Below are 16,007 nucleotides of genomic sequence, written 5' to 3'. Positions count from 1 at the left end.
GTCACATTATTCAAAATTAATCTAGATCGTATTATAATGCGTCATGAATGCTGTTTCGTCTGCTTATCTTATGCTGTTAATATTTTCTTTGTTATAGGTTATGTTTTTTCATCTATTCATCAAAATAAATCTTGGAATATGAATTTAGGAAAAATAAAACACAGTTCTTATGCAACATATTTTTGTATATCATTCATTTTGAATATAATTCAACAACGTATAAGAATTTCAAATAACAATTGTATATACGTTTATACAGCTTCATTCTTAAGCATAACATATAGTTTTAAATCTACTCAGTCGATTCAAAAAGATGCAAAAATAAATAAATTATTTACATTTTTACAACTAAAGACATATAAATTATCCTACTATTGTCTTCGTTTTTCGAAGATTCTTGTCCTTCTTGTGACTTCTACCTATATACGTCCACCCCTCATTGAAATACTCCGATATCTCGCTGAGTTTCTTACCTCTAGTTTCTGGGAGGAAAATGAAGGTGTAAACGCACGCAGCCAAGCACATTATTGCGTAAAACCATTGCAAATGACTAGGTCCTCCTAATACTTCTTTGAGGTAGTAGTAGCTTTGTAATGAGCCAAACATAAGAAGCATAGTGATACTGTAGCCTAAAACAAAACGCTAATTGAAAAGAAACGGTAGAAGTTTTCCGCAAAAATCAATACAATCACAATCGCCTTCGGTCTCCGGAGTTCTTAATTTGTTACATTAGACAATAAGCGACTTCCTATCGCTTAATGTGTGAAATAACTAGGTATATATTTGGACAATGCATTAACAAAGTGAACGGAAACAAATAGATTTGTTATTCCGAAAACATTTTTGAGTTATTGTACGTATGTCAAAACTATCACTAAAAAATAAACTGGTATACAATATTATCTTTCTAAATTGATTCGTATGATATGTGATATGCGATATCCCGTAGTTTTTTGAAAATAAAGACATTAGCATTGTTCTGAGAATTGAGATAATTGCTGAATACAGTGAAAAATAACAACAGATTTTGAAAAATCATCCAAATATACCGAGGGCTGCAAGTTTTAAGATGTGAATATATCAAATTTGATATTGCGATCATGAAATTCGACATTTTTAATGGTGAACGTCCTTAGAACGTGTTGTCAAACGATAGGCTATTTTAGTTGTGTACAGACACTTGAAGCATTCACCATGGTTAACAAATTTTCGTGCGTTGATTTTCTATGACTTTCGATGTAGATTGAGCTAACAGCAGTATGCCTATCAACTCGCTTCTCGTTTTGATGATGAAGAACTATTTCGAGCCATCGTGTTTTATTGATTTTCCGAATTCAATCGTGGTCGCACTTAGCTACAGGATGAATTTTGTGAAGGTCGTCTCAAATTAGCTGTTTTCCCAGAAAACATTGATGTTCGGCGTTAACTGATATTACAAGATCGTAATGTGACATACCATGAGATTAAGACATACTTGGGTATTAGTTTAATTTGCATACATTCAATACTGCAACATTTGGCTGTCAAAAATATTTGTTTGCATTAAATAGTTGGCTACAGCATAATCGCTCGTGTTTATTGGTGCAAAGAAATGCTGAAAAAAAAATCAATCGCAGTGCTTCAAAAGAAGTCTATAAGATCGTGACAGGTGACGAATCATGGATCTAAGCGTATAGGTCTTTCAATACGAGTCAAATCCATTAAAATTATTCGCACATGAAGCACTTCGAAGCTAATGGTCGAAATAACTAGACATGTCGCCACCATTCCATTAGAGCTACGTAGAACAATCAATTCTGAATGGGGCACAACCACGATAATGCAAGCTCTCATCATCTGTCTAAACAAAAACGTTTTTGAACAGTGAAAACTTCCAATTGATGGGTCATCTGCCATACAATCCTTGTATGGCGGTACCCAATGATTTCTTTTTATTCCCGCAGAATAAAAATAAATTGCGAGGTCAACACTTTTCCACACCTGAAGAAGCGGTTAATGCGTTCAAATCACATGTTCTAGAGGTACCTCAATCAGAATGGAAAAATGCTTCGACAATTGGTTCAAGTGCATCAACCTTCGTATTAGCAGTAAACTATCAGATAATAGAGAACGCAAAGCACCACTAGACTAACCATATTTCATAAAAGATGAGTAAAATGAAGAAAATTCTTGTAAATATTGTACTACTGTAAGCTTAATATTTGTCATAAGAGGATAATCCGTCCCTAGGCAGAAACTCAACATCTCATTTTTAACAAAGCTAAAATATACTCAATGAATGTATAAATAGATTGCACAGTAGAACAGAAAACAAAACATTAAAAATCTTGGAGGAATTACAATAAATGATAGTTCCGGATGTTCACCATAATCCGTGTTCAATCACAGTGTTCAAAATGTTTTCACAAGTCTATCCTTTATAAAAAACATCGAAATGTGTTTGAGAATCAGCTATGAAGTCAATTAAATGCTATTAAATTCTGAGAAAAAATAAAACTGCGTGTTCCAATTAAATCGCATCACGGATTAGGCCAATGTATCGAAGCTTCTTTCTATCAATCCATTCATCCGGAAAATAGTTACAGAACCAATTACGACACCTTCTATGAAAGTACTATGCGCACTATGGGACTTCAACACATCTTGTCGCGTGAGGGTGGTTTCTTTCGTTGAAACATTATATTTAAGAATTTGGATTGAGGGTTATCCTTATTTGAAATATTTTCTTTATAAATAGTTCTTGTTGTTTTTGGCCTACTAGAATTTAATATTTTTGGTTTCAGATTTTGAATTTTCACTTTCTGAGTTTCTTTTAGAAAACTTTTCTTCATAATGCGTAACAGCTGCACTAGAGTTTATTGGATGCTTGTCAAATATTAATAACATGTTAGCAACATTTATAGTTAAAGGAAGACCTCCAAATTGATTTGTTTGACATGTTCCCATTTATTATCCACATATTGCAAAACAATAATAATAATTTCATCATTACTCAGCATCGGTTATTACTCAGAATTTCAGAAAAAAAAAAGGTTAAGAACGGTACACAGCAGCTTTAACAAAAGTACCTTTTTGGTGTAGAATTGAAAACTGTTGAAAGTTTCATCATTATTCTAATCTTCTCCTGCTTGGTACGACCAAGGTAAATAACGCCAAAACATATCGGTATAAAATTTGATACGATATTGCGTATGACGTGCATAAATTTTTACCCCCTTCATCTTGAATATGGATGGCATTACGGAAATGGTTTACGAATCAAACCACATATATTTTCCAGTTTTCCATCTATTTCAGGGATGGGGTCACCTTCTTGATAGATGATATCAGAAACATGACAGAAACGAATATAATCACCGCATCGAAAGTGTTCTTCATGATAAAATTATGAAGCGGTGGTCCTTAGTAGATAATTTATCTCAAAAAGGTCATCCGTAGATGAAGGGTCTTTTTGCACTGTGAAGATCTATTCTCTTGTATAGAAGCACCAATCAGTAATTTCATGCTCTTATCAAAAGCCGGTGAAAAAATTAAAATTGAATATTAAGTTCATGAAATACACCTTGTGGAAATTCTGGTGCATAACAAAGGAATATAAATCATTTAAATAAATTTACAAAAATTGTTTATCATTATACATGTCTGTGAAATAATATAATCAAGTTGGTTAAACATAATATAGGTATTATATGAATATCCAATCATTTAATATAAAAAAAACAACTCAGAATACAACGAGACTTTATGTACTCTATTTGTACTATTTACTTAAGGTCAGATGTATTCAAGTGTGAACTAGTATTATAATAAAATTTCAGTGACATGCAACATGATTTGTCACTTTTTACCGACATGCCTAGTAAATATCCAAATGAATTCACATATCATAATAGTTTTGTAAATATATCTGCTATATATTATGGTATAGCGAGATAGACAAATTTGTAGCCTTTTGCAGGCAATTTCATCAACATCTACGATTATTTGTTTTTTAATAAAGCCACTTCTCAACGCTTCTTGATTTTTCACAATAAAATTTTAAATCTCATTACGTGTAGTAACGTTGTCATTCTTTTCTTTTACTTGTCGCGAATACATACTTTCGACAGCGCTTGTCTTTTTCGCGCATTTCTTTTTTAATAACAGTAACTGATGTTCGCGAGCTTTATCTTTGAAACTTTCATATTTTGATTTGTGTTTTGTTTAATAATGCGTCTGATATTAAATTCTTTTAAAACAGCTTCAATTCACGACAAATAAAACAAATTGGTTTCTCTTTGAATTTAAAGAAAAAAATATTTATATAACAAAATATTTTGATAAAAACTGTAGTCGTAACGTAAAAATTTATCTATCTTTCAAAAATTAAAAAAAAATAATTTTATAACAGAAGATACTTAAAATCAAGACAATTTAAAAACATAAACTTTTTTAAAGGTCTAAGAAATAAGAAATTGAATAAATTCATGTATATATAGTGCTACACGCAGGACTTTCAGGCCCATAGCTCGGAAGTGATTCTCTTCTACTTTTTCCTATTTTTTGCTTTCGTTCTCCTATCGCTTAGGTCTTCCATAACCTTTGCTTACCATCTCTCCCTTGGTTTATCTTTTTTTCTCCCTATTATGTCCAATTTTTGGTGCTCTGAAATCTGGTAATCTAACTTCTATAGCAGAGGCTCTATTAAAAATCCAGGTTTCGCATCCGTAGCTCACTGAAGGTCTTATTATTGTTTTGTATAGATCCGCATTTCTAAATATTTTGATGGAGCTTATAATCGCATTTAGTCCTCGCAATTGCTTACTTTCCTTCGCGATGTTTGCTTCTAGATTTCCTCCCTTGTCACCGTCCTTCTTGATAACTTTAAACTGAACTCATTACTTTTTCTTTATTCAGTTGTATTGTAAAACTTCTCTGTTGTTTCTATGAAGGCTCTGCAAATTTCCTCAAGCTTATTTTCAGATGATGTAAGGATTACTACATCGTCTGCATATGCTAGTAATTCCGTTAGCGTAGTCGATAGCGGATCTCCCTGCTCTAATCCTGTGTTGGTCTGGAAACATTTCGATATTCTTTGGTTTGCCTATTTCTTCGTTTTTATATGTTCGGGTGTCGATTTGCTAGGCTTTGTTGGAATACTAAAATCGTTCATTTCTTGTTGTAGTCGAAAATGATGGAATTATTTTATGTTATAGGATTTATCATATAAGGTTTATCCACAATGAATGTTTACAATTGGTGCTATAGCTCTCACGATCACTAATTGTTACTGTAAAACTGGAATTTCGAAAACTTTGCTCAAGTTGGGAACCCAAAATTTCCATTGAACCACACAACTAACAACGAATGTACAGTGAACTTCCGTTGTTGATACGATACAATGAAGACAATGATGATTATCTTTCTCAGATAGTCATGGAAGATGAGATTTGGAAATCCTACAACACCCCAAAAACTAAATAGTAATCAATATAATGAAGGCACAATTCGTCTTCAACGAAAGTTGAGCTTAAGCATATCTTACACCTCGAAAACTCATGTGCACCATTTTTTGAAACCAAGAAGCATTTTGCTGATCAATTCTTCAGACAGGATCAAACAATTTATTTCATTTTTACAAGCACCGAAGATTAAGTTTTTTTTCAACGATAATGACAGTCCTTACATTACGATTGTAACAAAAAAACTTTTACAGGAATTTGACTGGGACGTGTTTGATTATCCTCCCGTCCATACATCGCTCCTAGCGACTTTCATCTTATCGTACTCCTGAAATATTTGCATGATTAGTAGGTTAGTAGGATGATGACGAACTGATGTTACTAAATGGTTGAAATACAGGCGGCAAACTTCTATGAAGAAGGCATACAAAAATTTGTGCTTACGACATTTGTAGAAACATGTGAAAAATTAATTTAACAATTGTAGATTTTTGTACAATAAATATTAATTCTGTTTTTGTGCACATTTTTTTATATAACTTCCTTTGTGGATATACCTTGTAGGTGTAAGGACCCGTATAAGATACAAATGACCCGCAAACTTGGAAAGGTTCGTTATTCCTCATCTATATATTCACAAATATCAGGAGTAAAACTACAAACCTATAGTGTAACCCACTCCTCTTATTTCTATTGGAAACAGTTCAGGTGTTACCATACTGGGAAGAAACATTAGTCCGGTTACTGAACATACAACGTACATTAAAATAGCTGCCACTGGTATCCAACTCGCAGTTGTAACACCTGCAATAAAAAAAAAGAAACAAGTTTTTAAAGTTTAAAAAACTTCCTAATTAAAATAAAATCGTGGAATCTTTTTGTTATTCTTTAGATCAAGATATTTTTTTAAAGATAATGAAAAGTATTCGAGTTAATATCGTCTTAGACTGTATTTAAAGTCTTTATAAAAATAATATTTGGAGTACAAAGACGTACCGAAGCTTAAAATCAGCGTTTAAATTATCCAGAATTGTTGTTGACAACATAAAAATCGGAATAAGCTTGTTGACTTTAAAAAATGTCGAATCAGTGAAAGACGTTAACTATGTTGACTATCGATTCGAAATTGGAGTTGTTGGAGAAAAAACAGAAATCATTTGTGAATTTTATGCATTCGGGAAAGTAACGTACGTCCGCTACTATTACGAGGGTTTCTGAAGAATTTCCCACCGTTGTCCTGATGGAAAAACACTTTATTTTTCTTCTTTTCTTCAAATGAGATCGATTTTTACAATTTGTTCAGTCGTTCAGTATCATCTATTGAATTTTTCCAATGATATCGTTAGCTATACAAGTTCTTGGCACACCCGAAGGCTGAGCTTAGTGCTGACACCTTAAGGATGAGATCGGTAACTTTCCAAACAACGCCATCAGTGGAAAAGCAACCTCAGTCACTTCCGAAACTGTCAATAGTATTAATTGTCACGTCATTTCTTCTGATTTCAAGAATAAAAGTACAAGTATTTCAAACAATATCAATACTCATTTTAAAACTTTAGATTGTTGAATATTTGAATAAATCTATTCACAAATTATCATAATCAGCTGTTGCCCATTTAAAGATACCTGCCGAGGAGTAAGTTCGATTTTAGATCTTGTCCAGTTATACCTATTTCCCGTAATGTGGCTTTCGCGTTTTATTTTCTACTATGAGGTGTTTCGCTTAGTGTAGGCAAGCGGTAAAATAATCGGGACTCCTACTTTTATCCAATTAAAAGGGGATAACTACACCTAAAGCTTTGTCCTGGTACCTTTCAACTGCCACTGGGTTATCCCTTGAACGCAACAATGGAAATTATTGTGTAAAAAACTCCGGTAATTCAAGCACGAAATAAATACAAACGTTCTAGATTTTGTAAACGGCTTGAAAGCTTACTTGCATACTGACTAAAAAACTGCAAAAATAATTAGCCGTGGAGTTCTTTTATACCCATGAAACAAAAAAACCAATACCAAACTGTTCTCACTACCGGAAAACTCAAGAAAAGCTAACACGAGTACACACCAGAAAATTAATTGTTTACCCCACAGCCGCCAATTTAACGTAGATCAGCTGTTTTCTTAAATTGCCTTCTTGAAACAGTAACTACTCCTTTCAAATCAATAATTGAAAACCGACTTTTAGAAAAGACTTCTCGTTTCTAGGTTTGTTGTTGTTATTATCATTTTTTAAAACTATTATTACAAATCCTTATTACACTCGATTTATAAAATGCAACTTAGTTATTTTTAATTGGTGTGGTATCAAAAGATAGAGCGCGTTACCAAAAAAAAGTTTGAGTCCTAGCGAATGCATCAATATTTATTTCAATATTTGTTGTTAATAGTATTAATTGCACAATAACTTCTTTTGATTAGAAAAAATTAAGTTTAAATTCCTAACAATATCAACCAGTTTAGATTTTTGAATATTTGAACGGAGCTATTAAAATATACTATTCCTGACAAATCAGTCATTGAAAAGCTGACATTTTGAAGATAATTCTCGTTTCTCGGGTTGCTGTTGTTGCTATGGAAAGTTTAAATAACGCTAATTTTTTCAAAAGTAAATTATTATTTAAAAAATATAGAGAACGCAACGCATATGTTGTTGCATATTAAAATTATCAACATTTGTACAACTAGTGATTGAATTTCTGCGATAGTCTCTTGTTGCTTGGAAACATCACGAGCTAGAAGGATGAGAAATAAAAGACAGACTTAGTAGATAAATTCAATTACGAGTGGTATTTTATTTCAAGAACAAAGTCGAAGGTCAAAAACTTTATATTCGAGAGAAGCAGTAGAAGACATTTAATACTCATTTTGACGCTCGCAACGTGAAACTATCCATATCCATGGAAACGTCGTTGAAATAGTAAACGTGAAATCAATCGTAATCAAACAGCTGGGACCTATTTTATACAGCAACGATTTGAAAGTTTACAGTTATACGAAAGTGTTTTGAAGAATTTTCTATCTAACAGAGAAACAAGACAATTGTTTCATAATTTCTGTTTTTCAACATCCACTTCTAAGTCTATACACTTAGTACAGCGATACTCTAACCTTTTCAATCCTTCCAACTAATAGTTGCTGTCTTTCTCTTTGAATAGATGTTAATTTATGCGATAACGTACTAATCTAATGAATATCTCTCTAATCTTAGGAAACAAGAGAATGTCGTATGGTTGATACGATAGGTGGTCAACCTATTCGAAGTAAAATTCGTGGATTTCACACATGGTGATCACCGAAATGTCAAAAGGTATGTTGTCTTTATGAGGAAGTACTTTATTGATGATTTTGAGTCAATAACGGATGTTAATACACGATCAACGGAATTAATATTTTTTTTATACTACCACTACCTAATAATATCACAGATTCGTGTTTATGAGGTTTTACGGTGTTAGTTTATTATTATCAGTTCCTTGGTGACTTTTCTTTATCCCTAATCCCCATCCCTATACCATTAAAATAGTCCAAAATATTCCATTGTTTATATGTTTTCAATCCCAACAAGTTATGATAGTTACGCGTATTGGCGGCAACATCAGCAGATAGTTTAATCTTGTAAACTATTTTCGACGTGAGCAGGGGTAAGTAGGTAGCTAATGTAGTCAGTTGTTCCGGTTTTCTTTTGAATATGTGCAAATTGGATCACGGACGGGTTTTGCACAGACACAGAGCGTGTGAAATAAAAATGGTAATTGTGAATTTAGATTAATACTGTTACAATTTGTAAGATATGCATGGATTTGAGAGTACATCGAATTAGAGTGAAAAATAAGAGTCCATTATTTTCGAATGCTTCCAGAAGCATTCTTTCATTTCTACGATATTGGAGATCTAATTGCTCTACTTATTTCTACTCTTAAAGCTTTTCCTGAGCAATGTATTGTGATTTTAAGAGGTTTTCTAACTTAATGAAGAACTTCAATAGGTGGTTACTATAGCAACACACGTTGGATCCATCTAAAGCGTTCTAACTATGATCGATTCTTAATTTCTATTGACTAATTTTATCGTACTTACCTTCTTCATTCCACTGAGTATAGAGTCCACTAATAAATATGAATATAGCCATTCCCACGCCGCTTACCATAATAGCTGTTCTTCGGTTTATGTATCTTAATATGAAAACATTGAATATAGCCATCACCAAACGTATTAATCCAATGAAAGATGAAGCAAAATATGCATTTATGTTTGAACCCGAATCCTAGAATGATATCAATTAGGAAAAATGAGTAGAATTAACATCACTTCAGAAAATATGTTGTGATTTCCTGAAATATTTACAGCACTGTAAGCCAAATAAGAAACATCATATATGAGTTAATTCTGTTGCTGTTTCCATAAGATCTCAATGATAAAAAAAATAAAATTAAAAATTCAGAGAGGAATGTTTGAAAGCAATAGAAGAGTTTTTTCTCAATAATGAGTCGTTCCGCTACGAATTTTACTACAATTTTGTAGACTTCCATAACATGCTTCTGATTAAGTAATCTTCAGCAATGTGTGATGTGGCATTCTTGAATGGATATGGAGTTTGCGAATACGCCGATGACGGTACCGTATGGGAACAAATGCAATCAATCTACGCTAACAATCGTTCAGACATGGTGTGTCATTAAAGTTCTGAGTATAAACCTCTCAAAGACCACTACTTTCATCTAGCCAATACTTCCCAGAAACCCATGGAATGAACGGAGTCGACCTAGTCCTTAAGTCAAATATTAAATATTTCGAGATGACCTTAGATCAGAAACTAACATAAAGAAAACATACCCCATCCTCACATGCGCAACTCGCTGCGTACAACAGAACTACCGCAATGCAAAGATTTTATCCTATCAGAGCAGTCCAACAACCACTTGACTTTTATAAAATTGAGTAAAAACTAGTATAGAATTGTATCAAATCTTTAAACTTAATGGCCAAACCGGAGTTTGCAATAATGAACAAGCCGATCATCTAACGAAGAAAAGAGGAACAAGTCCTTTCTTAAAACCTTTCATGGGTTTCCCAAAAAGCCATCAATTCATGGTCATCAAAAATTGGGAAAGCGAGAATAAATCAGAAACATGGAATAAGACTCTAGGTCTGAATCAATCGAAGAGATTTCTTTTCTATTCCACCAATTGGTCTGAAAAGGTCCTTTCATTGAACAAATACGAGCTAAGGAGAGTTATTGGTTTGCTTACTGGACACTGCCTGGTGAACTATCACCTGAAGAACATCGGAGAAACTCTCGACTTTTGTCGCTTTTGTAAAGAACCAAAGGAAACCACCGAACACCTCCTTTGTAAGTGCCGGGCCATCCATGAACAAAGATTACGGTAATTACATTCAAGGTTTTTAAAGCCAGAAGAGGTAAGCCGCATACCCCCAGACAGGTAGCTCCCTTTACTGTCGTTACTGCCTGGGTACACAATAGATCAATAGGTAAAAGTGTCAGCGAAGTAAATGCACGACCTAATCTATCTAATCATTCTTGAATCCGTAACTAGAAATATTGCATGTCATCGAATGATGTGATGAATTACCCAGTCGCCTATCGATGATGTTGCATTCTATAGCAAAATGTCTTCCTTCTTTAAGCCTTTGTTTGAATTCCATCACTAAAATTGTCAGTTCCAAAGTAACGCCCATTACTATAGTAAATGACGGCGGCGTCGCAAAATCATCTAATGATGTCGCATTCTATCGCAAAACGATCACAATTAAAATTGTTTAAATCGGAAGACGTCGTGCTTCCAGATAATGCTTCATGCTTCAAAATAGAATCGAGAAAAATGTTAACCATGTTCGATATAAAATGATTTTTGACTTTTTTTATCCATTTTCAACATGTAACATAAATATTTCTCGAATCAGTCAACTATATTTCATATTATTTATATTTACCCAAATATTTTAGAAACAATTTTTAAAATGAAATAAAGCAACAACAAATTTACAGAGAATGATGATTAATCTTTAGGGGAAATTTTTATTTATTGAGACATAGTTTAATACTCACTTGAATAAATGTGATTGCATAAAACATTGTAACATAAATTCCAGAAAATTGTTGGAAGAAAAATAAAGGGATCATTATTAATACAGGTCTGTATCCAGTCGGCTTCCTAAACTCTCTAATAATATCTTTGACACTTTTTTTTTCTTTTCTCAACACATCTTTTTCGTCTTGTTTCTTTTTAAGAGCCTTGAACTCGAGTTCTGCATATGTTTCTTTCTACGGCGGAAAAAATATGATTGTTTATTTATAATATTGCTTGAAGTCGAGTAAAAATGTTAACAGAATTATTTTGCAATGTTGAAACTCTATCTACTGCTCGAGTTTTTTGGCGTTAAAGTTGATATAGCTATCTTTGAGTTCAACATACACGTCTATGTAACTTAATCTTAAAATCTTTTGGATACAAGACCAATGATAATAGAATAATATCAGTCCTAATAATCCATTCATAAAACGGGAGATAGCCAAAAACGAAATCTTTTGTAACAGGTTGAGATTGCGAATTTGCATTTCGTATTGCCTCAATTAAAATTATTTATATATTAAGAGTAATTACAAATACCTGCCTCAATTTAAGTTTTTTCGATTACACAAGTTTTTGTTTCAATTCCAAGTAAATTCACTATCAAATGTCAAATTTCATGCCGTGATCAAGGAAACCCGGCGAATTTTCTGTAGACTTCAGAAATTGGTTAAAGAAACCCAAACGGAGTAGACAGTAAAAGTCTAGAGCACACCATAACTGACGTTATGGCTTTATAGCAGCTGTGCTGTCGTAGCAGTTGGTTATTACTTTGTTTGTATGGGGTCGATTAAGTATAGCCCATCCACATATTTCAGCGAATTCTTCGGCTCCACCCGCAATAAAACTTTTCTTCTATTGGGGTACCCTCCACAGAAGCCTGCTCCGACTTAGCCATTCATCTTGAAGCCAACCAGACAATCCATTATTCAGTATTGCGAGCTTCGAGTTCCAAGTTCACGGATCTAAGTTAGCAATGTGTACCTACGAGTCATTATTATTAACGGTTACAGGCGCCATTTGGTTATTGAGTAAAGGTACTTAAGGTACGCAAGTAGCTGCTAAAATGAGCGATCAAAAAATACCTGAATTATTTTGATAACCCCATGAAATTCGACATATAATTGTATATTTCGATGCTAGGAAAATATTTTTTATTAGTTTCGATTCGTTATTGGAGTAAGTTTTCTCTGTAACTGCTAATACGCAGAAAATTTCGACCAGGGCAATAAGAAATTCGTAATCTCCAAATACATTTTTCCTAATGTAAAACATTTCGATTTTAGCTGTTCATTGAGTGGACTTACTTACTGAAGATCACAAATATAATTGAAATTAAATTATTGGAAAAGAAAAACAGGTTTTAAACGCAAATCTAACTAGAATTAGGAAGTAATCTTTAATATCGTAGAAAAGGGTCACTTAGCCTAAGTGGGTGAGTTAGCAATTTTTTGCGTGTTTACAAATTGTTCAGCTTTTTTATAGAATTGGCAGCAATGTTGTCCGAAGATTCATGAAGTTATTCTTGAAAATAGTACTAAATTAATAGAGTGTGTTACTGAGGTTTATAGCGGTAATATGCATTATAATCATAAGCTGTACTTTTGTAAGGTTATGTAGTTATGTCTTCTAAAGCTATTATCGTATTTGCTATGTTTAAAATATTTTGAATAATCGTCGATGGCAAATTCACACATAATCTTAATAATTCCATCGAAAACTGAGCCGCCAAACATTTTGTTTGGTTTTCTGATGTTTCTACTTAACTATTAGGTAAGTATATTTTTAATTTAAGCCATACCATGACTCTCGACGCTACATGGTCTTCAGGACTGAAGATGTAGCTAGGGCTGTGAAAGCAGATGGAGAGAACATTGGTTGATGTATTAATTGCTGCAGCTGCATACGGCAGCCCATTGACAATGTGGGACTTACGCTTGGTTGTGAAATCTTATTTGGATTTGGAAGAGATAACTGTTGACAAATTTGAAATACTCATGATGGTAAACTTGTTTGGTAAAAAAAACACAGAAGTCGAAGATCGCAATAAATATAGGAAACAGTACGTGAATAACAGGATGATTGTAGCTTACTTGCAAAAATCTTAGGAATCAACACCAGAAGCACATCGCGTGCGTTCGTGTTCACCGCCCTTTTCATTCCAAACTCACGGTTTTCTGTGTGAAGAACTTGTATCACTAAACTATGCTCAAAAGCAATTAACAGAGGCTTCCCCAAAACGCAATACATGTACCATGTGAGAACGTTAGGAGTGAGGTAATAAAACTCGCGAAAAGCGAGACCAAAAGGAGGAAGCTCAATTAAATAATTGAAATTAATTGTGATGTAATAATGGTTAATTAAAATGTAGTAATTGTTTTCTGTATTAACTGTATTCTTTCAATTGATTGTATTGTTTTAATTAATCGTATCGTTTGTTGTTAATTGCTATTACTTTTCATTTTATTATTTCATGTTTGAAATAAAACCAGAACAGCTGGATCGGTCTATGAATTACTACCAATCCATGGGCAATATTTTTAAAGACTCCGTAATTTTTAAACCATCATAGAACATGAATAAAACACGTATTTATTGAGGAAAATCGATAAGAAAGCGACTGGAGAGCTAGGGCTGAGATTCTGTCATTTTTGCCTAAGTTACTCTTTTTCAGCGCACTTTAGTGGTGTTGCCCTGCACTCAAAAAATAAAAGAAAGCACTGTATTTTGAAGGAAATTTCAACTACTTCAGTTTTGAAAGTTGTGAGGAACTCACTAGGACGCACACTTTTCAACTTACAAGGGATTTTGTGAAATTTTTTGGTTTTTTCACAATTTGATTCTCACATTTTTTTTATAGCAAGCTTCATATTTGGATTCAGCATACCGAAAACATAAGAATCTGTCGAGAAACCATCTATCCCTATTTTTTTGGCAAAACTACATTTGACTGGGTTACATGGCCACCGCATGTGTTGATGATTTCATATTACGTATACCATGAACAATTTCAGTTTCCAAGGCGTTAATTGTTACTAATTCATCAATAGAAACGAGGCCCCATAGGAAATAATCGAGATGTGGCGAATCGCATAATCTATGGAACCAATTGGGAGAAATAGATATTTCCATAAATCAATGTGTCTATCTTACTATAACAGTACTCATACACAACGTTAAAGATGAACGACAAAAAGTCATATAATATATAGATATACTAGACATATATGAGGGTAGAAAAATAAATTTAAATAGTATCTGTGACTATTATTTTGGTTTTCATTTTCTTGTGTTTGCTATCGGTAGGCTGTTACCATTTTCTTTCGACAACGGCTCGCTTCACGTCAAGGAAGAAGTGGAAAACGGTGCTCCTTTTATCTGCTTAAAAATGAAATACAAATGACCACGATAAAGGAAAAAATTTTCCTAATTGGATTTCTCAGATATATAAAAATATAAAATATAAAATAAAAAATATAAAGAATCAAATAATACACATACTGAGTAGCAATTTGGCTAGCACTCCATATAAAAATCATAGTTATGAAGCTATAGTACCAAAAAGTTACTAGCGAGTATAACAGAAAATATTAAAATTACTTTTACTTTACTTTTGCAGGCTATGGAGAAAAAAGAAAGCTTAAGAATTAGATACTCTTTCTTTAATTACCGACACATTTTCTGTTATTGGAAACAACTACTGAAAATAAATAGGAACAATGTTCAACGAAAAACATAACGGGTCGATGTGGTGGACAGTTTTCCTGCTTTTTCGTACTATCTATTCTAGTCATAGCATCTAATCTATATTCTAGTGTAAATAACTGAACGAAAATTTAATCTTTCTCGTTTCCTTCAATTTAAATTCTATATTTTGGATTGTTTCGAATTTTTTTTGTATATTTGCTTAATTTGACAATATTTTTTGATACGCTGGCCTCATACATGAATTATTTGGTGGGGTGACCTAAAAAATCTATTGCTTCCTCTCCTTTACTAAGCTTCAGACGACTGTCTCTGAATCCAGTACTTCTCTTACCACTCACCCCTTTTGAGAACAACAACCGGCTTTGATTCGGGTAAAACTTCATGCTCTATCTAAGTGTTTAGCTTTTAAATCATTTGATGCTTTGTATTCTGCAAGATATAGGTAGTGGTTTTCTCTTCTATCCCGTAGAATCTGGAGTTGCCCTCTTCCACTAGTTCAAGTTTAAGGTGTCTATTTAGGCAATATCCTGTCAGACCCTTCAATAAAACTCTGAGTGAAGATTTTCTTAGACTGTTTCATTACCTCAATCTCTTGTTGTCGTGGTTTCCCAATAATATAATGTCTTCTTTTATTTCAGCCCTATTATATTATTCTAATAGTCAATCTTTTCTTCTTTTTTATAAAATTCTTTCAATATTATATCGGTATATTTTATTCCTGCGTTGTTCATTACGTGTGCTCAAGATTTCTCAGACCATCTTAGTACTG

At 33.1% G+C, this 16,007-nt stretch overlaps 1 protein-coding gene across 1 annotated transcript in view; it reads right to left on the bottom strand.

Moving 5' to 3' along the window:
* Nucleotides 1–167: 167 nt before the first annotated feature.
* Nucleotides 168–16,007, bottom strand: part of LOC130452441 (facilitated trehalose transporter Tret1-like) — a 51,613-nt gene continuing 35,773 nt past the window's right edge. The window contains exons 8-11 of the mRNA XM_056791723.1: nt 11,509–11,724; nt 9,519–9,705; nt 6,105–6,245; nt 168–629 (exon numbers count right to left, since the gene is read on the bottom strand). Of these exons, the coding sequence (XP_056647701.1) occupies nt 364–629; nt 6,105–6,245; nt 9,519–9,705; nt 11,509–11,724 (810 nt within the window). The 3' untranslated portion in view covers nt 168–363. The remainder of the gene's footprint in view (nt 630–6,104; nt 6,246–9,518; nt 9,706–11,508; nt 11,725–16,007) is intronic.

Source organism: Diorhabda sublineata, chromosome 1, assembly GCF_026230105.1.
Source record: "Diorhabda sublineata isolate icDioSubl1.1 chromosome 1, icDioSubl1.1, whole genome shotgun sequence".
In the NCBI taxonomy this organism is placed as follows: Eukaryota; Metazoa; Arthropoda; class Insecta; order Coleoptera; family Chrysomelidae; genus Diorhabda; species Diorhabda sublineata.
Note: the sequence above shows the minus strand (reverse complement) of the source record. Positions and strands in the feature narration are given on the sequence as shown.